Source organism: Coenobita brevimanus, chromosome 93 (assembly GCF_032717465.1).
Source record: "Coenobita brevimanus isolate Jiangsu-jjx chromosome 93, ASM3271746v2, whole genome shotgun sequence".
NCBI lineage: Eukaryota > Metazoa > Arthropoda > Malacostraca > Decapoda > Coenobitidae > Coenobita > Coenobita brevimanus.
In genome coordinates, this window is record NC_137046.1 from 45,618,931 (window position 1) to 45,644,356 (window position 25,426).

The following is a 25,426-nucleotide window of genomic DNA, read 5'->3' on the forward strand; positions in this document are numbered from 1 at the left end:
TGTCGGTTAAGAAAACTACCTAACACCTCTTCCTCAGATATTTATTTTACTTATTGCTCCTTACTGTCATTTTTTTTTTTTTTTAATAATTCTAATACCAGCAATTTCGGCATAAAACACAAGTCGATATTAACCAGCCGTATCCAAAAATAAATCGCTAAGGAAGAAGTGATAGGGAGCTCCCTTAACCGACATAAATACAAACCCTTGAGCCCGAGACCTTTCTTCTTTTCTTTTTCTTTTCTACACCGGATGATTATACTGAGAATAAGAGGGAACCCTAGCATTACCAGCGTTTATGAAGTTTATATCTAACTCTCAAACTTAGAGGGTTTCTTCTTAACTAAACTAATCTTCTCAGGGTGGCAGGAATATGACACAAATGACGTTGGTTTGTGATGGGGTTAACTTTTATGTAGTGTTTCTTTTTGCTTTGTTTTATTTCTTACCTCTCATTTGCTGTTTTTAAAATGAATATACGCTAAGTCTCCTTCGCCGTATACAAGAAGAAAGGCCAGCTATTATCACTTAACCACTTCTCTGCGATGACATGTATGCCTTTTGTTGGTTGGAAGGTGGGTTAGACATGAGGGTGTATTCTAGGTGGCATAAGAGACTTCGCAGCACCTTTTCCTTAGCGATTTATTCTGCCTATTGACAACGCAGCATTCTTTTTTCTTTATTTCATTTTAATAACGACATAGTTCTATCAGCAACACAGCAGAGGGTACTATGCCGTACTGTGCATTAATCGCTAAGAACGATGTGTTGCGAAAAATCCAAAGCCACTTAGAATATGACCCACAGTGTTATTTTAACCACTAAATAAGAGGGTTTTTAAAATGAATAAAATCGTCTGTGCTATGAATTAAGTAAAAAAATAAATAATACGGGATTCATGGGGTTAATATTACAGGTCCTATTGTAAGTAGTTTTTAGAGATTTCGTAACACCATTTTTTTAACGATTTATTCTACATAATACAAATTTTTATCCTCCGGCGCTAATGAGGCAAATTAGGCTAATACTAGAAATATACGAAAAAGAAAGGGGATCATTAAGGTGCAAAACTCATGATGAATTGCAGATAAAAGGGTGTTACGAAGCCTCCTGCGCCGCCTAGAATACGCCCACCTATCCTAAATTTATCCAATCTTCTTCCACTTTCCATCCAACATCCCTGTCCAATCTACTTCCACTGTCTATCCACGTACCGATCCAATTTTCTTTCATTTTCTATCCAACGTGCTCCCCTTTGGTTTCTCTGACGAAGGCAAAACTAACGATGATGCCGAAGACACAGACGGCCGAGCAGAACCAGTAGAGGCCCGCGGGGGTGAGGGCGTTCTGCATGGGCGTGAACAGCGCTAGAACGGCCATGTTAAACAGACTGCCCACCAACACACACACACTCGACATCTGTGGGCAACAGAGCTCTCATTAATTGACAAAATGTAATAATGATATTTGAAAAAAACACGATTTAAGATTTATGGATTCACACACACACACACACACACACACACACACACACACACACACACACACACACACACACGTGGCAGGTTGTCATAAAAAAAAAAAAAAGATTCACTGCCCTACACTTATTTCATTCCGTATGATGGTCTTGTTTTCTCCTTGTTTTTGCCATAAGATAATCGCCAACTCAGATAAGAATCATTCGTTGTGAAGGGGTCTGAAGCAATCTCCGTCGACCATTTCAATATTATTACATCTGCTCTGTTTTACTGCTGCTGCTAAACGGTTTTATTTATGTTGGGTCTCGTAATGATGAAGTTAAAACTGAGTAGGCATGGATACATGCTTGCCCCAAAACACGACGGTCCTTTATCTGCCATGAGGATTAAAGGAGGTTTCCCTCTACGTATGCCGAGCCACAGGTCGCACTGAGCAATAAGGCAGAAAAAACAATTTACTCTCATTACGGGTTTCACAAATGGCTGTCTGAAATAGACTTGACTCGTAATCCTTATGTTCTTTATGAAATGTAACTATATGCACCTTGAAATATAAAAGATAAATTTTATAGCTTAAAACAGTGCTCCTATGTGCGATCGAGTAAAGTATACTGTATATGTATGTATGTACAGTATGCATACTCGTATATGTGTTGTGTAGGTCTACTGTATATACAGTCGGGGTCATATTAAAATATTCACCCACTCTTGGCACAGTCCTGTCCTATCTACCCTCCTGTCACTATGGAGTGAGCCAAGGGAAGCAGGCTGTAGGAGGACGAGAATCTCCGCAAAGTGAGTGAACCGTAGGGTAAGCGAATCCTATCACTTCTCACCTGCGACCTGACGGTGGTGGGAAAATACTCATAGGCGAGGATGAATGGCACGGGCATGATCCCGCCACTGGCACCAAACATGAACACCAGCAAACACACCACGGGGACCCACGCGTACACCTGCGTCCAGCCGGATCTGGTGGAGAGGGAGAGAGAGAGAGAGGTCGATTGTTACTTATGATTTTGTCGAGGGTGAGAAACTATACCGCTTTAACTCTCACTTGGCCGAAAATTGCCATCTCTCCGTCTTGAATGCTAAGTTGTAAAAACAGGTTGACACTAAAATATGATGCTAGTCACAAAGTGCTATGAAAATGATGTAGGGACGTATTACTGTCTTTTTCCTCCATTGACTAAACTGAAATTTGCTGCAAAAGGACGAAAATCGCGGCCAAGTAAAGAAGAAGGAGTATAGTTAAGCTGATAGTCTGTTCAGATGATTGTTGATTTACGGTCCCTGTATGTAGGAAAGGAAAGTCTGTCTTGTTATCTGTTGATTATTCTAGACAGCGAGTGAAGCGAACGATCAGGAACACTATACTGTACTACATGCAGAGCACATTACCAAAATTTATAGCTCATTCACTTAAACGTTCATTTACGGTGTTTGTATGTGATAAAAATAGCATTTAATATTTAACACGAATAACGTACCAGTAAAAGGAAAATTTTCACTCACTTCATTAATACTGTCGGATAGACTGTTGCGTTGCTGATGAAGGTCCCTGGTGTGATTCCTAATGCTTCGACAAATGAAGTGTTCTTACCAGTCAGTGTCATCTGGTTAGAATTTACATATAATGAGTTCTCCTGTGTTTGCTTGCAGTATAAGTATGTTCCAAAAACAACTTGACAGACAGCTCCAATGGTCAGTGAGATTATCAAGCACTTGCGTCTTCCAATGACGTCTATGAGGTAGATAGAGCTACAAACGCCGACGAACTGGGACATGAAAACAAGCAGAGTGGCCACCCTCTCATCAATGCTCGTGCCAGAGGTGTGAAATATTCTAGTGGCGTTGACAATGAACAGCGTCAGACCACAAAAATTATGGACAAAGAAAAGAGTTATCACGACAGCCAATGACTTTGCAATGGCCGGCTGTCGGACGACTCTGAAAACTGACTCCTTTTGAACGCCCTTGTTTTTTTCTTTGAGATTTTGGAGCTCTTCCTCAATGTCTACAGCTGGTCCTCTTAGTGCTTTGAGTAATTTTCTAGCTTCGTCCTCCTTTTTCTTAACGGTCATATATGAAGGACTCTCTGGAAGGAAGAACATGGAAATCATGCATGAGATGCTGATGCCTATGGCCACGAACGGTATTTGAAACCAACGGAGAGCAAAACCCAGGCTGACGGTAAAAATGAAGCCGAGGATAATGAAGAGGGTCGTGAGAAGGGACATGCCTCCCCGAATGCTGGTGTCCGACAGTTCGACGATGTAAGTAGAGCCAGAAACCGTCGTCAGGCCACACGACATTCCGTTGACGAATCTGTGAAGGTAGGAGTGCGCAGTTTAGAAGCCATCATTTCATGCCATGGTATTAGTGCAATGAATTGTTCATGTGGAAGAATAAACCTTACGCTCAGCTGAAAAAGTTGTTTACTGAGAAGATTCAGGACAGTATTCCGAGAAGATTCAGGATAATATTATCAGGGTTTTATCCTCCCATTAAACAATTTTCTGATATGCGGGTTGCTCTTAATAACGGACTGTTGAGCATTTTATGATTGCAAATGACATTAACGGATGACAAATGTCTGACTGTAATGCAAGTGCAAAAAATGCGTAATTTGGTCTAGTCTAACCTACTAAAGTCTAATTCACCTAAACCCAACAGTTTAACCTTATCTCAGCTGGTTTCCTTTAGCCTTCCCTGGGCCCTACTGGTTAGTCCTAACATCTGTAGAAACTTCAGTCACCAATCCTCTCCTGCCTAACTTTTCCCTCAAGTAACGACTCCTCTTTTGCCTAACTGTTGCAAACCTCAAGTAACGACTCCTGATCTTTGCGAATCTTCCAGCAAGCATGACAACTGGGGATGGAACGAGTTTATTAAAAGAGGTCCATTCCTTAGTTATACTGCTTGGTGAACTAGGACAATGGGGAAAGGGGGAAAGCAACGACTCTTGACTTTTGCAGACCTGCCAGCGAGCATGACTGGTGGCGATGGAGCAAGCGCCACCAGACCCCAGCCCAGCAGTGCGGGGAGCAGCAGCAGCATCAGAACACGCCGCCTCCCCAGCTTCGCCACCACCACCCCACCTAACCACGTCCCCAGGATGGACCCAGCCGACACTGTGCTACCTGCAGGGGAGCAGACAGGTATATTAGCAAACATTTTCCTACTGAATGGTTAATGATCTATCTATCTATATCTATATCTATCTGTCTATCTACCCATCTATCTATCTGTCTGTCTTTGGTCTGTCTGTCAGACGCTCCAGTCCCGCAGGGGATGTCCTCCACACCGGCTTGTCCTCCATCATCGTAAGGTATTCTCTCCAACACACACCAATGATTCATATTGCCTTTCCATCTCATCCTCGTCTCCTCCTTCCCCGATGATCCTCCACTCACATACTCTCCAGTCTCTTCTTATGGCCAAATCATCTCAAGGTACTACTAACTGATTAACACCACGACGTTCCCGTACCCTCTCATTTTTTTTGTTTTTTGTTTTTGGCTTTCTCTGCACGTGACTCCGCACGCACCTTTCATATAATCTATTACTATTCCTCCTGCTCTTAACATATTGTCTTCAAGCAAAGTCTAGTCTCATTTCATCCGTTAGTACTTCATTGCTCACCTCCCTATTCCTTTAAACCATCATCATCATCATCATCAGCCTAGCCTTAATTCCCACTAACACTTATGGTTAGAAGGATTAGGAGAACCATCAACCAAGTGCCCAGTGAAAGGGGCAAGACTGCAGCGAAAACAGAGACTGAAGAAAGCCAGTAAAAGGAAAGGAGTTGATAAGACGAAAACCCGATTCTGAAGTGCTTTACGTAAGACCCCCCCACACACACATAATATACGTGTGTTATACTTCCCACAGCTGCTCATGGATAAAGAAAGTAAGGAGTCGGCTTAGTATACCCAGTCTCGGGAAGCAGATTTTGCAAAGGGGGGGTGGGTCTTTCCATGACTGATCCCGAGAGAAAAATACCCCAAGGATACTGAGATATCAAGGATTAAATTGTGTATTATTGGTGCTTCGAAGAACTGCTAGGTCTCAAGAAGCAGACTGCTTACTTTGTGTCTTAGTCGAATAACTTGAAAAAATAAATATATAAATAAAATCACAACACTAGTGAGTGAAATTGATTTTTCCTGTCCAACAATTATTTTAGTGATTACTAAATTCTCAAATACGAAAATGTTAGCTGAAACAGAGAAGAGAAGAAGAAGAAGAAGAAAAGAGATAAATACCAACCCAGCATGTCCTCCTGCGTGAGTGTGAGGTGGATCTGTGTGCCGTAGATGGTGGTGTTGGATGCCCTAAGATCTGCGAGGGCGGGGTTTGGCCAGGTAGCCATCATCCCAATGGAGAGGAAAGATTGACACACACACACCACCATCAAAACCTGCGGGAAGAGTTGAGGCGTCACGTAGGGGACGTGTTTTTGTCGGCCTAACCCTTCAGTCCAATGACGTATTTTTCCTTTATTCTTGTTATCTCCAAACAAATTTATTCAGCCCAGGAGAGATCTCTTATACTGACTGGGCTAATGCAGGCTGCAGCTAACTCCTCCAGTACAATAAAACTGACTGGATGGGAAATCAATAAAACAAAAAACACGTCATCGGATTGAAGAATTTAAAAGTTTTTCTAGCGCCTCTTCCTACGCGGTCCATTTGCATATACTGCAACACCTTATTGCTCTCTTATATGAAATGCTGGAGAAGGATGCCTTAATTTGGTGGCAGGAATATACGTGGGAGGTGGAGATGCCCGATTAGTCAAACGTCCCTCAACATCCGCCCTATTCCCCCAAACGGAGGACGGTGGGCTGCAGGAAAAGGGTAACTTCAGCCAGCAGTCCACTGGGTTCACATTCAGATCAACATGAGGCTACAACTACTACTACGTTCTTGCATTTTAGCTAAGTCTTGTTCCAAGGGTCGTATTCTCGTTACGGGCATTTCTTTGTCCATCTTTCACAGCGACATATCTTGACTACTCGTATTATGTGTAACAATAGTTTTCATCGTTATTTCTGCACGGTGTCGATATTACGCTATTACCGCACACTAGATCGTTATTACTCTATTACCGCACAATATACCGTTATTAAACGGATACGAATATCATAAAAATATAAAATTAATACAGTATGTAAGAAGTGTCACGAAATCTCCTAGGCCTACACCAATCAAAATACAGCTCATAATTAAGTTTGAAGCTTGGTGCAAGACACAGTAACTCCACTGAGTATGAGTAAGGTGACGTATCCAGACGATTTTATTCGTCTTAGTGGTGACCAGTTGTAGTGAAGGGGTCGGTGATAGCTATATCTAACACACACACACACACACACACACACACACACACACACACACACACACACACGCGAGTTCGAAAAGTCTCTCGTAAACTGAATAAAATCGTCTGGAATTAGTAAGAATGACAGAATTAGATATCGGACTGGAAAAGTTACTGGGAGGTGAAAATACTCTCGGTTAATCTATAATACGTGTATATACTGGTACTTAGAGGTCAAATCAAGGTTGCCTTCATCACGACCCCGTGGCTACCTGGTCGTACAGTATGTCCCTTTTATGCTTTCAGGATCCCATGTCTCAATTGAATGGCGAGGGCTGGAAGATACTGGAGTTGTCCCGACCATGAAAGGATTAATGGTGACAGTATCAACACCCTCACGATCGTAATATGACTTACTCTCAGCTGAACAAATTGTTGTGCGTTAGCAGGAATATAATACTTGACCTGCCCCGACTATAAAGAGGTTAACTAGTGATGAGTGGAATCCACAAAATGCAGAATATTTTTCTAAGGAGTTACTGGGTCGTGTTCTCGGTGGTTTAGGAGCTTTCGTTACAACTCCTCACCGATTTTTTCTGCCCTTTGGACCTTACTATCCTCTTGAATGTTAAGGGGGCAGACTATGATGATGTTAAAATGATTGGCTATGCAGAGTGGTCCGTAAATAGCACTCCATTAGAAATTCAAGTGGCGGTGTCCTGTGTGTTGCGGGAACGGCTCAGTTGGCTAGTGTGGGTGTCGTTGGGGTATTCAGAGTAGGAAGAGAACAGATGGTGCAGGGCAGATACCAATAGTCGTCCCCACAACACACGATATATCACCCGACACTACGATGATGGAGCGTTATATAAGGGTCACCCTGTACAATTAACGTACGATGGAATTTTTCAGTGTAATATACAATTTGAATCGCTCAAGAAGAAGTGCTACGAAGCCTCCTGTACCAGAGAGAATACGGGCAGTTGACATCCATGGGAATCGTAACTACATTAAGAAATATTTCACTGGTCATTGATCTGTTCTCTTAGTGGCAGTTTAGTTGGAGCTTAATGCCTCGTGGATTCCATATTCAGTCCGCTCTTTCACCATGAAATAATGGCTTGTTTTAACGGTAGTTTTAAACCTTTCAGTACTGGGATGTCTTTTTTTTTGTACTTTATTCTTGCTACCTCCAGACGATTTTATTAAATGTGCAAAGGACCTACAGACGTGTTGTTTTAAATAAAAATTATATCTAAGTCATCTAGTTCGAAAAGTTTCTCCTGAACTTAGCAAAATCGTTTGGAGGCGGCAAGCATACGAGTATATTACCAAATACGTCATCGTAGTGAAGGGGTTAAGGATATTTTTCTCTACCTGCTTGAGTATCCTGCGAAAACTGGCGAGGCGGGTCTCCTGTTGTGGCTGCATCTTGGACCCTGTGTGGTAACACTTGTATTAGTATAAGCAAAACCTGTGCTCGTATATTAATTACATCCGCACTCACAGAACGACAGCAGGTGCTGTATTTTGAGCGGCGCCTGTGTGCACGCGGGTGTGTTTGTGAATAAACTCAGTTTTTTTCCTCCATTTTGACTAAACTAATTGGAAGGTTATTGGATAGTTAAAGTAGAAACCTTTTTTTTTTTTTTTTTATTGCAAGGGGTCAAAGGTTATAGTGTTCCTCCTCGTAACATAGGGTTTGGGTGGAGTCACCCCCTCCCTACACTATTGCCATGTTTCCTAACCCTACGATGTATAACGCCTGTGGTTTGTGTAGTAGGAATGATACATAAACATAACTCATACTAATATAACTGTAATGAAAGTGCTGACATGTATCAAGGAAGAATAAAACTATTCTGCATACTATATTATACGATAATAGAGAAACGTGGCATAAAAATTTGGCAGTGTTGCTCTAAAAATATTCTAATTATTATTTACTTCCCCAACACTTCTAACATTGCTAATTAATTTAGCAAGTATAATTGCAAGAAAATTTGAAGGGATAAAAGTGGGAAGAGGCGATCCTTTCATAATTAAAATAAATATATCAAACAGCTCTGGGGTGGCAGCACTCACGCGACACGTGTTTGTGTGTACGCTGTGGGAGGTCACCACCCCCCTACAGGATTTAGGCCTATTGGGGAAACCTCTATAAAAAAAAACGCGCCGTGACTTTTACCTCAAGGGTGGTGCGGAAATAAAGTCAAAATTATAATCCATACATAAAAATGGAAGTAAAAAACCATGGATGACACATAACAAAATCTAGCGAGAGAGAGAGAGAGAGAGAGAGAGAGAGAGAGAAATAATAATAATAATAATAATAATAATAAAACTTTATTTCCACTAAACAGTGGGTATTCTTATACATTATACAGTAGTACAGCATACAGTATGAAAGTTCTATACACAATATAATACAAGTTGATACATATGGTGGAGAATAGTGACAGAGAGGTAAATGGTTTAAAAGGTGTGGGGACACTTAGGTTAAAAATAGATCAATTAAGGGATTTAGGAACGAAGGCAGTGGGAAGGATTAAGACAGATGGGATTGTAAGATTAGGGAGTTTGAGCAATAGGGTAGAATGTATGCTCTCAATAAAAGTATAGCAATTATCAACGGCTAATTATTATACAGGTGTTGATGGTGGGGGTCTATATTTATAGGAGGTGTTGGTGGTGGAGGTATAGCGGGTGTTGTTGATGGGGGTGTTGTTGGGGGTAGGGGTATAGGGGGTGTTGGTGGCAGGGGTATAGGGGGTATTAGAAAAACGGAGATCACAAGAGGGAAACAGTGTCAAGGTCATCGCTGATGGAGAGGTCAGCTCGGAAACGTGGCAACAGTGCAGGGAGGGGGTGACTCCACCAAAACCCTACGTTTCGATCTGTCAGACTATAGTAAACGGGCTAGGTCAAACCTTGGCCAACCAAAATAAATTTTTAAAAACTTATACCAAACTTGGGTAAATGAAGTTATTCAGTGTAGAGAAGAATCAGTCGATGGTCAAGTCACAGAGCATGGTCAAAGGTAGAGCTGTACGTGTGACTGTTAACAAAATACGTATATTTTAACAATCTGATTTTATCAAACTTGTTGCAAGGGTTGAGGGTCCGTCACCGTGTATATTTTTTGTTTTTTAAAACAACAGATCAAAGGTCAAAGTCAAAGGGCAAGGTAAACTTACGCACTTTTTATCCGCTTTAATAACTTTGTGGAAGGGTTGAGGACAGGGCTAAAATACAAAAAAAATAATTTTGAAAAGTCAAACATCAAGGTCACAGGGAAAAGTCAAAGGCAATGGTCACAGGACATGACCAGCTTAAATAATTATGATCTGATTTGAACTAACCTCAGTAAAAGTGTTAAGGATCATGCAAAAATGAAGGGATTAAATGCTGAGCACAGTCAAAGATGAGGGTCACGGGGCAAAGTCCAAATTTGACTGGTATATTTGTTTGTGAACATAATATTTAACCCGCCCCGTCCCATCAACTTATGGGTACGTTGCAACGATTTGCATTTGCCAGTCCCGGCGACGTACCGGTACGTCGTGCAATTGCAATGTGCATAATTTCGACAATTTTCAAATTTCGCGCTTGATTTGCGGTACGTATCCTCGCATGACCTTCCCCTACCTGCCACCAGGCAGGGACACTCGGCAACCCCGCGCGACCCGCACTAACCTGCCACTCGTCCACTCACCTGGTAGCAACGGTCCTGCTCAGACATGGCTAAGAGAGGTCTCTCAGACAGTGAAATTCAAGCCGCCCTGGACACCTTTACAGGCGACAGTGATTCCCCACTGGACGACGAGGTTATGGATAAGGATTATGTGCAGCCAGAGGAGGAAGAAACCACCAGCAGTGACGAGGAAGTTCCGTCTCCCAGGAAGCGGCAGTACGTGACTTACCGTGCTGCTAGAGAGGGGCAGCAGGCAAAGAAGGCACGTGCAACATCCTATCCCTATCCCCAACGTGATTTGGAACCAGAATTCGAGGACGAGGACGATGACAATGACCATGACGGAGCCGTGGGACGTGCTGCCACGTGGTATGGACGTGAGGTCATAACTCATTGTGGCCCAGAGTGCACACCACGTCATAGGAGCAGGTATGGGCCTAGCTTTTTGTTTGGGGAGTTAGGAAGTGAAGTGGAGGGAGTGGGGAGTGAAAGGGAAAGTGCAGGGAGGATTAGGGAAAGTGAGAGTGACGTGAGTGACTCATTGCTCTCCCTACATAGTGTGAGGCGGCGTAGTGGATCACGTGGGCGAGTGCGGGTGTGTTCATTATCACGTGGGGTTGTGAGGGAGGGGGAAGGTGGGGAGGAACCACTCCCAAGCACGTCTTATGCTCCCCAATATCCCCTAACACGTGGTTGAGCTAGGGTGCGTGAGAAAGCACGTGGTGTTGTCATGGAGGGGGAAGGTGGGGAGGAACCACTCCCCAGCACGTCTTCTGCTCCCCAATATTCCCCTATTTCATCCCCACAGCCCCCTAATGTTCCTCAAGGCCGTAAGGGTAAGGGAAAGGGAAAGGGTAAAGGCAAAGGGAAGAGGAGTGACAGTGGGGAAGCCCTCCGCACTCCTTCTCCCCCACCTCCCCAACCAGGATCTCCTCCCCATCCAGACGAAGGCGGTGATGGGGATGATGGGGACGAGGGATTTGTGGCGTGGAATTGGGAGGATGGGAGTGATTTTTCTCCCCTCATTCACCCCTTCACTGAGCAGGGGCGCTCTGGCTGCATTGCTCCAAGAATTCACCGTAATTCCACCAGGTTGGATTTTTTCCACCTGTTTTTTAGTGAGGCATTTGTGGAGCAGATTGTATACCATACCAACCTGTTTGCAAGCACCCAGCGCCTAGAGAGTGAAAGATTGGGAACAAGGAGTAGGCATTCTATCATCTATGATTACCCTGTCTCCCTTCCAGAAATGTTCTTATTTTTTGCCCTGGTCCTTTTGATGGGTATTATACGAAAGAACAGAATTCCTGCTTAATGGACTAGGGACCCTGTTATGTTTACCCCAATATTTGGTCAAGTGATGAGCCGTAATCGGTTTCAACAAATTCTAAGTCGCCTCCATTTCTATGATGCTCATGATCCTGCAAATGCAAACAACACTGATAAAATGAGGCGAATTAGGTTGATTTTTGATCACCTCAGGCAAACCTTTCGTTCCTCATTCTATCCCTATAGAGACCTTGTCATAGACGAGAGTCTCGTGTTGTGGAGAGGCAATATTTCATTTAGGCAGTATATACCCAGCAAAAGGCACCGTTTTGGGTTCAAGATCTTTGTTATGTGCGACTGTAGGACTGGATACGTGCAAGACATAGTCTTGTACACCGGTGCACAGACAGACATAATAGAAGATCGAAGTATTGGACTGTCGGGAGCAGTGGTAAAGACGATGATAGAAGACTACCTTCATCGTGGTCACGTCCTCTACCTGGACAATTGGTACACTAGCCCTCTTCTCGCTCGTTATCTTCACACACATGAAACTGGAGTCTGTGGAACAGTGAAGGTGAACCGGCGTCACATGGCCAAGGTAGGGCGGAAACTTGCTAGGAATGAGGTTGTCTTCTTCAAAGCCAACAACATCCTTGCAACTGTGTGGAATCACAATAGAGAGGTAAGCCTATTGTCAACGGTTCACCGCCCCTTGATGCACCGTACTGATTCAGTTGATTACCGTAGCGAGAACAGGCGTCGTATTTGGAAACCTGAGTGTGTCATGGACTATAATATAAACATGCGCCTCGTGGACCAGTCAGACTCCATGATATCGACGGTAGAGTGTGCCAGGACCACGATGAAGTGGTATAAGAAACTGTTCTTTCACTTGCTAGATATCACTGCTCTGAATTGCCACCACCTTCATGCCATGACAACAGGAGTTCAGGAAACATTTGAAGGGTTTGTGCGGGAGCTCACAAGAGAAATCTTTGCACGGTATGCTGTTGAAAGGCCCCAACATCGCACCCGCACTGCCCCTATTGCACAAACTCCCCTGAGAATATCCGGCCGCCATTTCCCCACTCCTATCCCTCCCCAGCCAAACAGACTTAGGCCCCAACGCAGGTGTCACGTGTGCAGTAATTCCCAGGTGAGACTCACGACACAGAGGAAGGACACCCGCTATGAGTGCGTGCAGTGTGACGTGGGTCTCTGTATTCACCCATGTTTCAGCGAATATCACACGTTGATGCAATTCTAATATGGTGTGAATGCGAAAGGACGCTGAAATTATGAGGTAAATGCGACAGACAGACGCTCAGTGAAATTATCAGTCATGTTGATCTCCAAATATTAGTATAAAGTGCATACGGGTATAACATAAGTGCAAAAATTGTATGTAAGTGTATAAATATGCCGTAAGTGGAAACATAAATAGCGAGGGTTTTATGATGCGATATTCTGTCGCTCAGTGCAATAAATACGGCCCGTAATTATATAATTATTATTATTGGAAATGCTTACGGGTATAAGTTCAAATTATTGTAAGTGCTGAAATATATTCTAAGTCAAATATTCATAGCGTGTGTATAGAGATGCGATATCCTGACGCTCAGTTGAATGAATAAAGCACGTAATAGTGAAAATAAAAGTCAGCAAGTGGTAAAGTGTGTAATATATGTGAAGAATTAGTATATAAGTGTGTGAGTATTATGTTGGTCGAAACATTCATTGCGAGGGTATTTTCATGCGATATTCTCACGCTCACTTGAATAAATAATGCCAGTAAGTATGTACAGTGCAGTATAGGGGTGTAAACGTGTGTAATGTAAGTGGGAAATTATAATTGGAGTGAATAAATAAAGTAGATGATGAAACACGAGTGTTTGAGATCGTGGTTGCTACGTGAATATGCGCTAGCATATCGCTAAATGCCCTCGTAATGAATGAAAATAATTGAAAACATTTACAGTGGTGGAGGAAAGGTTCTATGTAAAGGGAAAAATAATAAGAAAGTGATAAAACAATTTGGTATGTAGAAATACGAGTCATAGCGAGTGCGCTTACTAAGCTGATGTGCGCTAGACTTATGCTGCATGTCATCATAATGAATGGAAACATCTGGAAACACTTACAAACAGTTGTAATTGGTAAAATGTCATTGAAACAGAAGTATACAAGTAGAAAAAATGATAGGTTGACTGATACAAGAAACTTAGCATATAGCATGTTACGACTCGGACCAAACTCGCTATGCTCGCGCGATGGTACAGTGCTTATTTTTCATATATATGTGTCTGAAATCCATTATATTGTTACTGTTATTGTTTATTAGTTCAAATTCAATAAATATAGAGGTGTTGTGTGTTGTTTCTCCCAGTATTCCTTACCATAGAAAACGTGAGCGCCTGGCATGTCCATTATAGAACACGACACCTGGCTCGGGGGACCTCACCTGTATGGACCACTTATAGACCGCGGGAAGCCCTTTCTTTGTGATTTTCCTTCGTTTCTCAACCTAAGCGGAAGTTTTTGCCCCCCCCAAAAAAAAAATTCCAAAAAGGCTCGGGAATGGGGGATGTCCGAGGGGCGGAAAACCTCGGGACGTGACGGGTTAAAACAATTATGATTTCACTTGGATTAATTTTGTAGATCAGCTGACGGGCATCTCAGGGGATGACCTACTGCCTTTTTAGGAGAACAGATCAAACATCAAGGTCACAGAACAAGGTCAACTTACACTGTTTTTATTCGACGTGGACTACAGTAAACTTTGTGAAAGGTTCAGGCTGAAACAAGGATAAACATATATTCATTTCTGACAGCAATCAGTCAGAGGTGGAGGTCATGGGAAAAAGTCAGCGTCAAGGCCAAGGGGCAAAAGTTTACTCAGATAGATCTGCCCTGATCTAAGCAAGACTTGGTGGGAAGGTTAAACGTCAGGCAAGAATGAAGTAATGCAATTCTGAGAACTGTTTGTCAAAGGTCACAGTACAAAGTCAAATATTCGGCCCACAGACCAGTTGGTGGGCGTGGGCGTTGCACCCTCTGTGTCTCCCTTGTTTCTTCTCAAAAATTTAATGCTCAATAAAATTCAAACTACGAAGGAACAACTTTGTGTGTGTGTGTAAGAGAGAGAGAGAGAGAGAGAGAGAGAGAGAGAGAGAGAGAGAGAGAGAGAGAGAGAGAGAGAGAGAGATTATTCATCGCTTACAGTGCAATTCATCATCAATTATACGCATGCTAAAAAAGAAAATATTAATAAGAATACAGTATTACACAAAGTGCCTTAAAAGATTACTGATATGACTAAAAAAATCCAAGGTAATACGAAATACATGTGCATTATGATATTAACTGCAAAATGGCAGAAACAGTTATAGAAATACATTTTAAAATTTACGCTTCTCCGCTCCTTCCCCCAACACACACACACACACACACAATAAATAATAATAACACAAAGCTGACACAGCAACTGATTAGAAACAATCGGATTTAACCTATTCAGTACAATGAAATTTTTCTTTTAAGTTTCGCTGCTGCCAGACGGTTTTATTCATCTTTTGCAGCGGAGCCGTCCGGTTATATCAGTGCCACGGTGATAAGTATCCTCTTTCAGCACCTGTCATTGAAATGAAGGGGTTAAACGCACACACACACACACACACACACACACACACACACACACACACACACACACACCTGCCCATTATTCTCAATCACTAGATTCACATATTTCCAATATATCTCCGTATAAGAAATTAACGCAAGCAACGGCTTGCACGTGTTCACCTTGCTCCATGGCGCCGTTTCCAGATATTTTTTCAACAGGGACATAACAGGTAAATATTTTCTTTGGTGACTTGATACTTCAGAGTTACCTAATAATACTTTCAGTATTATGCAAAACAAGACTGCTGATAGAGGCCTGCTGAAAATAAATAATTATCTAAATTCCAAAGTTTTTTATGTCCCTGGTACCGGTAACCACATTAATGAACCAAAAGTTTAACTGGTAATACTAGCTTTCGACCTATGAGGCCCCGGTTGTGTTACTATCCAGACAATAATTTTAATTAGCCTAATTACATATATATATATATATATATATATATATATATATATATATATATATATATATATATATATATATATATATATATATATATATATATATATATACACGAGTATATGTATCCCCCTGAGGGACGTGGTTTCACGACAGTCAACTCATTGCTAAATAAAATCATCATCATCAACATCTTTAACAACTCGTTTTCTAACTAACAACGGAGAGAAATGAAATAATAAAGAATTTAAAAAATATATAAATGAGCGGAATTTATGAAGGGAAAGTGCTAGCTCGAAATGTCTAGTAAGTATACAATTTAATCCCTTCAGTACGATGATGCTTTAAAAAAATTTTATTCTTGCTAGTTCTAGGCGGATATACGCCACACAGGGGAGTACTCGTATCTTTGAACTATAGTGGTTCATTCCGACCCTGTGATGTGATCGTCGCCCGTATTCGCGGGAGATACCGAGCTCTGCGGAAGTGACTAGACCACCTTCCACCGCCAAGCCCTGCGAATCATGTAATGTTACCATGGCTGACTCATTCTCCCATCACTTCAGTGTTACCCTTTTAGACCCCCTGGATAATTGTTTTTTGCTTTGTGTGTCTGTTTTATTACAAATCGTGATGTTCTGGTGCATCGTCACCCTTTGTCTAGATTTTTAACACTCTAATACACTGACACACAGGTAACATTAAAAAAAAAAAAAGTACTTTGAAATAAGCAATTAAATGCTCTGTATGTTTGTAATGCTTTATCTGTTTGCTGTTTTTAAACTTTCCTCATGTAGAGTTGTGACTCCTTATTGTGTTACTAGCTGAAAACTGTACGATAACCTTTGCCCATAGTTTGCTCTCATTCAGCCAGTCCCAAAGAAGGGTGACCACTCCCAACCCTCCAACTATCGTCCAATTGCTTTAACGTCCTGTATTTCAAAAGTTTTCGAGTCAATTCTTAATAGAAAAATTTTAAGGCATCTTTCCTATCACAACCTTCTTTCCGATCGTCAGTATGGGTTCCGTCAGGGACGCTCCACTGGCGATCTTCTCACCTTCCTTTCAGACTCCTCGTCATCCTCCTTTCGGGACTTTGGCGAAAGCTTTGCCATTGCACTTGACATCTCAAAGGCTTTCGATCGAGTCTGGCATAAATCTTTAATTTCCAAACTGCCCTCCTACGGTTTCTATCCTTCTATCTGTGCCTTCATCGCTAGCTTCCTTTCTGGTCGTTCTATAGCCGCTGTTGTAGACGGCCATCGTTCTTCTCCTACATCTATCAACAGTGGTGTTCCTCAGGGCTCTGTCCTATCACCAACTCTCTTCCTTTTATTCATCAATGATCTTCTAAGCTGTACATCTAACCCTATCCACTCATACGCTGATGACTCCACCCTTCACCTTTCCATTCGGTTCCCGCAACGCCCATCTCAACAGTTACTTCCACAAACAAGGGATGAGGCTATGGCACACCTAATGTCTGATTTGGCTCGTATCTCTGACTGGGGTAAAAATAATATGGTTGTTTTTAATGCATCTAAGACTCAGTTCTTACACCTATCAACCCGACAAAATCTTCCACAGGTATACCCACTAATGTTTAATAATATTCAGCTTAATCCTGTATCATCCTTGAACATGCTTGGGGTTTCATTTACTCGGGACTTATGTTGGAAAGATCATATTACATCTCTTGTAAAATCTGCTTCCAAGAGATTGGGTGTGCTAAGCCGACTCCGCTCTTTCTTTACCCCTGCACAATTGTTGACTCTATACAGGGGTTTTATCCGCCCCTGTGTGGAGTACAACTCTCATGTGTGGGGAGGCTCCCCACATACAGCTCTTCTCAATAGGGTGGAGTCAAAGGCTTTTCGTCTCATTAACTCTCCTCCTCTTACTGACTCCCTTCAACCTCTGTCTCTTCGCTGCGCTGTTGCATCTTTATCTCTTTTCTATCGCCACTTTAATGGTCAATGCTCCTCTGAACTGTCTGCTTGCATTCCTCCACCTCTACGACGGGCACGTAGCACCCGTCAGGCAGCAAACTCTCATCCCTTTTCTGTCCAACTCTCTAATGCAAGAGTTAACCGTTACTCCCAGTCTTTCATTGACTGTAGAGGTGGAGTAGACTGTAGCACCAGTCGAGCAGGGCAGTACTCCCAAGGTGGATGGAAAGCTGATGACAAGGAGTGCTGGAGCTCCCGTTTCATCAGCCCTCAGGACTAGCTCCTAACCATCCCCCTTTGCTGAACTTTTTCAGTGTCTCAGTTACACAGAGAGTAGGCCAGCATGCTCTCCAGTACAAATTTCTCTATCTATCTTCACCAAACTACATGCACAGTACACACTACACTTCCTATTCAAAATTTACCAAAATGGCGTCAATTCACCCAGCCTCGGAGTCCCCAGGGGGGGGGACCATAAATGCCCCCGCCATCTGCCCCTCTCCCGGTGACGACTCGAGGTGCCTGGAACCACTGTCTGACTCTCTTCTTCTTCATTTCTGCAACATTCGCGGCCTTTCATCTAACTTTCGCTCTGTTGAGCACCACCTCTCCTCCTCTAAACCTCACCTTCTTTTTCTAACGGAGACTCAGCTGTCTGAGGCAACTGACAGCAAACCCTTTTCTGTATCCTCCTACTTTCTCTATACTCATTTCAAAGCCAAAGGTGGCTGTTGTGTATACATACGCAACGACTTATCTTGCTCTCGTGTTCCTGAACTTGATTCTTCTGAATTCTCCACTCTCTGGCTTCGGCTTTCCTGTCACTCTCTGACTAAATATATCTGTGCTGTTTACTTATCCCCTAATTCTACTGACTATCAAAAATTCTTCGACTATCTTACTTCTACGATGGAACACATTCTGTCCATTTCTCCTTTCTCTGAAATCTCCATTCTTGGAGATTTCAATGTTCACCACCACCTTTGGCTCTCCTCTCCTTTCACGGATCCACCTGGTGAACAAGCCTACATCTTTTCTATCCTTAATGACCTAGAGCAGCTTGTACAGCACCCTACCCGTATCCCTGACCGCCTTGGAGAGAGCTCCAACATACTTGACCTCTTCCTCACAACTAATCCTTCTGCTTACTCTGTTAATCTTTTCTCTCCGTTGGGCTCCTCCGATCACAACCTTATTACCTTAACCTGTCCTATCGCTCCAGTACGGCCTGCGGACCCTCCAGGGAAACGTCGTCTCTGGCATTTTGGAGCTGCGGACTGGGAGGCCCTCAGGCAGTACTTCTTTGATTTTCCCTGGAATGATTATTGCTTCCATGGCCGTGAGCCATCTGAGTGTGCCTTGCGCATTACGGAGGATTATTCTCTCGGGCATGGAAGCATACATTCCTTTCTCATATCCTTTGACTAACGCAAGAAAGCCTTGGTTTAATCACGCTTGTTCTAATGCTGTCCGCAACAAGGAGAAGGCCTACAAAAGGTACCGGAGCCAACCCACCCCTGAATCACATAATCTTTACGTTTCTGCCGGAATCGTGCTAAGTCTGTTCTTCGCTCTACTAAAAATAATTTCATCCATACTAAATGCTCTCAACTCTCCAACTCGAATTCTTCCCGCTCCTTCTGGCACCTTGCCAAAAATCTTTCTAACAACTTTACCTCATCATCCTTCCCTCCTCTTTTCTACTCTGATGGTTCTGTAGCTATTTCTTCTACTGATAAAGCAGATCTCTTCGCACAGAACTTTCTCCTCCAATTCCACCTTAGACGATTCCGGTTGCTGTTCCTCCATCACTTCCCCCTCTGACTTCCTCATGGCTGACATTAAAATTTCTTCAGTTGATGTATTTTCTGCCATTACTGGCCTCAGTACTAACAAGGCATATGGGCCTGATGGGGTCCCTCCTGTTGTTCTCAAAAACTGTGCTTCTGTGCTTACACCCTGCCTAGGCAAACTATTTCGCCTTTGTCTGTCAACTTGTACCTTTCCTTCTTGCTGGAAGTTTGCTCTCATTCAGCCAGTCCCAAAGAAGGGTGACCATTCCCAACCCTCCAACTATCGTCCAATTGCTTTAACGTCCTGTATTTCAAAAGTTTTCGAGTCAATTCTTAATAAAAAAATTTTAAGGCATCTTTCCTATCACAACCTTCTTTCCGATCGTCAGTATGGGTTCCGTCAGGGACGCTCCACTGGCGATCTTCTCACCCTACCTTACAGACTCCTGGTCATCCTCCTTTCGGGACTTTGGCGAAAGCTTTGCCATTGCACTTGACATCTCAAAGGCTTTCGATCGAGTCTGGCATAAATCTTTAATTTCCAAACTGCCCTCCTACGGTTTCTATCCTTCTATCTGTACCTTCATCGCTAGCTTCCTTTCTGGTCGTTCTATAGCTGCTGTCGTAGACGGCCATCGTTCTTCTCCTAGATCTATCAACAGTGGTGTTCCTCAGGGCTCTGTCCTATCACCAACTCTCTTCCTTTTATTCATCAATGATCTTCTAAGCTGTACATCTAACCCTATCCACTCATACGCTGATGACTCCACCCTTCACCTTTCCATTCGGTTCCCGCAACGCCCATCTCAACAGTTACTTCAAGAAACAAGGGATGAGGCTATGGCACACCTAATGTCTGACTTGGCTCATATCTCTGACTGGGGTAAAAATAATATGGTTGTCTTTAATGCTTCTAAGACTCAGTTCTTACACCTATCAACCCGACAAAATCTTCCACAGGTATACCCACTAATGTTTAATAATATTCTGATTAATCCCGCATCATCCTTGAACATGCTTGGGGTTTCATTTACTCGGGACTTATCTTGGAAAGATCATATTACATCTCTTGTAAAATCTGCTTCCAAGAGATTGGGTGTGCTAAGCCGACTCCGCTCTTTCTTTACCCCTGCACAATTGTTGACTCTATATAGGGGTTTTATCCGCCCCTGTGTGGAGTACAACTCTCATGTGTGGGGAGGCTCCCCACATACAGCTCTTCTCAATAGGGTGGAGTCAAAGGCTTTTCGTCTCATTAACTCTCCTCCTCTTACTGACTCCCTTCAACCTCTGTCTCTTCGCCGCACTGTTGCATCTTGATCTCTTTTCTATCGCTACTTTAATGGTCACTGCTCCTCTGAACTGTCTGCTTGCGTTCCTCCACCTCTACGACGGGCGCGTAGCACCCGTCTGGCAGCAAACTCTCATCCCTTTTCCGTCCAACTCTCTAATGCAAGAGTTAACCGTTACTCCCAGTCTTTCATTCATGCAACAGGTCAGCTCTGGAACTGTCTCCCTCTGTCTGTATTTCCTCCTGCCTATGATCTCCAGTCTTTCAAACGCAGTGTGTCCAGGCATCTCAAAATGATCGGATCTTGAATTTGGCTCTCTATTGTATTTTGTTTTTCTCTTGGAGGGAACTGTTACTGCGGGCTCATGGCCTTTGGTTCCTTCTTCCTCGCATTAAAAAAAAAAAAAAAAAAAAAAAAAAAAAAAAAAGGTCAGCTCTGGAACTGTCTCCCTCTGTCTGTATTTCCTGCTACCTATGATCTCCAGTCTTTCAAACGCAGTGTGTCCAGGCATCTCAAAATTATCGGATCTTGAATTAGGCTCTATATTGTATTTTGTTTTTCTCTTGGAGGGAACTGTTACTGCGGGCTCATGGTCTTTGGTTCCTTCTTCCTCGCATTAAAAAAAAAAAAAAAAAAAAACAGACCTTATGGTCCTTTCGAGGCTGTTTGGTACAAACACAAGTCAAAACATTACAAAATTCCACTCAGCCTACATCAGCTCGAACAAAGAAATCAAAACAAAACAAAAGTTCTACTCAGTTCCGAATGGTTATGAACTGTTCTTACTGGTGAAACAACATACAGTTAACACTCACCCAACTGTAGCTCTAATTTACACAGGGTAATACTGATCACTTCCACTGAATGGTAAATAATCTAAAGGCGAAAAACGATATATAGCCTTCATTAAAGCTTCAACTACGAAAGGGCACTCTTCCACGCTCAGTTAAGTCGTCTCAATATACATTATCGTACAGTAACACTGATACATGGTCGACTGATTGCCAAACGGTTATATTATATGCTGAAGGGTCTGCTGTACTCCGAAGGTCGCATCGCTAGGCTTCAAAAGACATTGCTTACTGAACCTAAAGAAGTGAATCGATATAGATGTATGGATCTGTACTTTAAGGATAAATAAATAAATAAATAGATAAATAAAAGCCGTGGTGGCAATGCAACTGTACGGGCTCTGCGATTGTTATCTTCGTGCAGGTGAGGAGGTTGTACTGACAGCATTCACGATCACTCGCGGTGTGGATGATAAGGTGAGATATGCCACATGTATGATTACATATCGTGGTGGTATGGTGGTGGATGGGGTGGAAGGGACGTGATGTGGGTGGCACTGGAGAGCCTTCGCAACATCTCTTCCTTAGCGACTTTTTTTTTGCATATTACTGAGAACCTTCGCAACACCTTTTCCTTTGCGATTTATGTTTGCATATTACAGGACAGCCTTCGTAACACCTCTTCCTTAGCGATTTGTTCTGCATATTACATAAGAGTCGTCGCAACACCTTCCTTCGGCCTTTATTCTGCATGTTAAAGGACAGCCTATAAATGGGTTCAGGAAAACCGTGTCTTATCTCCCAAGTTCGAAGTTTTCCCCTAAGCTTAACAAAGTCGTCTGGAAGTACATTATTTGTTGTTGTTGTTACTGTTATTATTATTATTATTATTATTATTAGTTGTTGTTGTTGTTGTTGTTGCTGTTGTTATTATTATTGTTATTACTGTTGTTGTTGTTGTTGTTGTTGTCGTCGTCGTCGTTGTCATTGTTGTCCCAAGATCATCCAAACATAAACCTGGTGGACTGCATGCTGAAGCAGTCCCTCCCTTCCAGCCCACCATCCACCATAAGCGAAAATGGAGGGAACTGTAGGACTTTCATATAGTCGGATTTACATCATCGGATTACATGGGTTAACAATATCTATCTATCTATCTATAGCCCGACGCCCTAATCCCGCAAAGGGTGGCCGCAGACAAAACGCCTCCAAGTCACTCTGTCACCCACCATTTGACTACCCTCCCCCCAACTCACCCCCCCCTCCCTCATATACCTCTCAACTCCATCCCTCCACCTCATCCTCGGTCTACCCCTCCCTCTCCCTCCCTCCACCTCACCTACATACACCCTCTTAGTCAGTCTTTCATTCTCCATTCTCTCCACATGTCCAAACCACCTCAGTGTATTTCTCCTAATCTTCTCAACCACATCCACATCTACCCCACAACGTTCCTTCACTTCTTCATTCGTCAACCTGTCCCTCCACGTCACTCCACATGCTCCTCTCAAGTAACTCATTTCCACTGCTCTCACTCTTGACTTGTTCCCCTCTTGCAAGGTCCACGCCTCGCTTCCATACGTCAGGGTAGGGATCACAATGCCATCATGCAGTGACTTCTTAACTTCCATACTCACCTCCCTATTTCTCATCACTGCTTTCAGTGTACCAACAACCTTCCTTCCCTGCTGTACCCTTTCACGTACTTCATCCCCCAAAGTTCCATCCTTACTCATCACACTACCCAAGTACTTGAATGCACTCACATTCTCCATATCCTCACCATCCAACCTCACTGCACACTCTGTGACTTCATTCCTCTCAAACACCATAACTTTACTTTTGTTTACATTAATTTTCAGCTTCCTCCTCCTACACACTGTCCCAAATTCATTCACCAAACCTTGCAACTCCCATTCATCTTCACTCAACAATACTGTATCATCAGCAAACAGCAACACCGGAAGCTTCCAAATCTCACCCTCATTCATTAGGGCCAGCCCCACATCCACTGCCCTACCTTGCACCTCCTTTACAACCCCATCCATATATATATTAAACAGCCATGGAGACATCACACACCCCTGTTTCAGTCCCACATTGAGATCAAAGAACTCACTCAGCTCACCATCCACTCGCACCGAAGCCCTAGCTCCCTCGTACATACTCTTCACAGAACTCAACACCTTCCCCTCCACTCCATATATTCTTAATACCTTCCACATACCTCGCCTATCTATTCTGTCATAAGCTTTCTCCAAGTCCATGAAGGCAGCATACACTTTCCTTCCCTTCTCTAGATACTTCTCTACTAAACATCTTAGAACAAATATCTGATCTACACACCCTTTTCCCTTCCTAAATCCCCCTTGTTCTTCTCCAACTAGCTCCTCTGTCATATGCCTAACCCTATCAATGAGTATTCTACCATATATTTTACCAGTCACATTAAGAAGGCAAATACCCCTATGGTTACCACATACTTCTCTCTCCCCTTTTCCTTTGTACAGAGGAACAATTATACCTGATTTCCAGTCCTCTGGAACCCTTCCCTCTTCCCAAGCCAATCTACACAACTTCCATATCCACTCCACAACAATCTCACCCTCATACCTCAGCATTTCACCACACACTTCATCAATTCCTGGGGCCTTTCCCAGCTTAATCTTCTTCATCGTTTCCACTACTTCCGCCCTACTGTTCTCTTCCTCCCTCCTCTCATCTCTTCTTCTCCCAGCCATTCCCCAACCACTTATACTCACACTGCTCTCATTCTCTACATTCAACAAATCCTCAAAGTGCTCCTTCCATCTCCTCAATTTCTCTCTCTTCTCCACCAACAATCTATTATTCCTATCTTTCACTCCCCTATTATTTCCCCTTTCACACTGCCTTACTTTCTCTACCTCCTTCCAAAACAATTTCTTACTCTCCCTCCATTTCACACTCAGATTCCTCCCAAACTCTTCATCCACTTTCTTCTTACTCTCCTTCACCAGTCTCTTAACCTCCCTTCTCCTGCTCACATATACCTCTCTCTTCTCTCTCTCTCATCTTCTCCCCTACCTCTACCCGCCAACCATTCACCATATGCCTTCTTCTTTTGTTCCACAATATAATGAGATCATAATACTGCACTACCACACAAAGAACACTCACCGACAAGGGAATCCACAGCTCCATCCGACACTTCCTCAGCTTCTGCCATCTCTAGTAATGCAGCGTCACCTTTGCACTTATTTTCTTGTGTCCATCAGTTTTATCTTCGTTTTCCCTCACGTTTCTGTTGGAGTCAGTCAAAATTTTTCTTCTTGTCGCAGTTTTACTTCACCAGATAGTTTTAGTATTACACACACACGCGCACGTCTTCTTGGGGTACGTCCTTTGTATCCTTGGAAAATGAAGAGCAGGATTTATTGTGATGATTAACACTACTGTCTCCAAAATAGCGTGGCAGGTTCCATCAGTTTTGGAAGAAACAGTTCAGTATACATTCATATGCTGGAAAAAATATAAAGGTCACAATACTGACAAACTTTCATACCCCTTCATCAGCTATAAATATCTGATGCCATGGATAACAGGTAGAAGGAGCAAAAGAAATCAAGGGAAAAGATATCACAGAAGTTGTAGGGAATGACTACCCTTCACGCGTCTCCCTCTCCACCGGTCAGCGGAGTCTGTCTCGCGTTAACACACTTAGGGGACTCGATCTTATCTCACTCCCTCTGGCGGCGGCAGGCTCAGTCATACG

The 25,426-nt window shown here is 43.0% G+C and overlaps 1 protein-coding gene across 1 annotated transcript; it reads right to left on the reverse strand.

Moving 5' to 3' along the window:
- Nucleotides 1–1,194: 1,194 nt before the first annotated feature.
- Nucleotides 1,195–24,946, reverse strand: LOC145412521 (facilitated trehalose transporter Tret1-like). The gene is made up of 7 exons (XM_080282415.1): nucleotides 24,832–24,946; nucleotides 8,181–8,242; nucleotides 5,754–5,904; nucleotides 4,459–4,621; nucleotides 2,994–3,806; nucleotides 2,315–2,450; nucleotides 1,195–1,419 (listed from the first exon to the last, which is right to left on the reverse strand). The coding sequence occupies exons 1-7, from the start codon at nucleotides 24,878–24,880 to the stop codon at nucleotides 1,237–1,239; spliced, it is 1,557 nt and encodes a 518-aa protein (XP_080138541.1). The 5' UTR covers nucleotides 24,881–24,946; the 3' UTR covers nucleotides 1,195–1,236.
- Nucleotides 24,947–25,426: the final 480 nt, after the last annotated feature.

Bases quoted from the DNA above. Each gene is read 5' to 3' on its own strand.
- LOC145412521 (XM_080282415.1), bottom strand. From the start codon at position 24,880: ATGGCAGAAGCTGAGGAAGTGTCGGATGGAGCTGTGGATTCCCTTGTC. The intron at 8,243-24,831 runs GTGAGTGTTCTT...GTTACCACACAG, and splicing joins AGCTGTGGATTCCCTTGTCG to GGTCCAAGATGCAGCCACAA. The intron at 3,807-4,458 runs GTCTGCAAAAGT...CTACCTTCACAG, and splicing joins CCAGTCATGCTCGCTGGCAG to ATTCGTCAACGGAATGTCGT.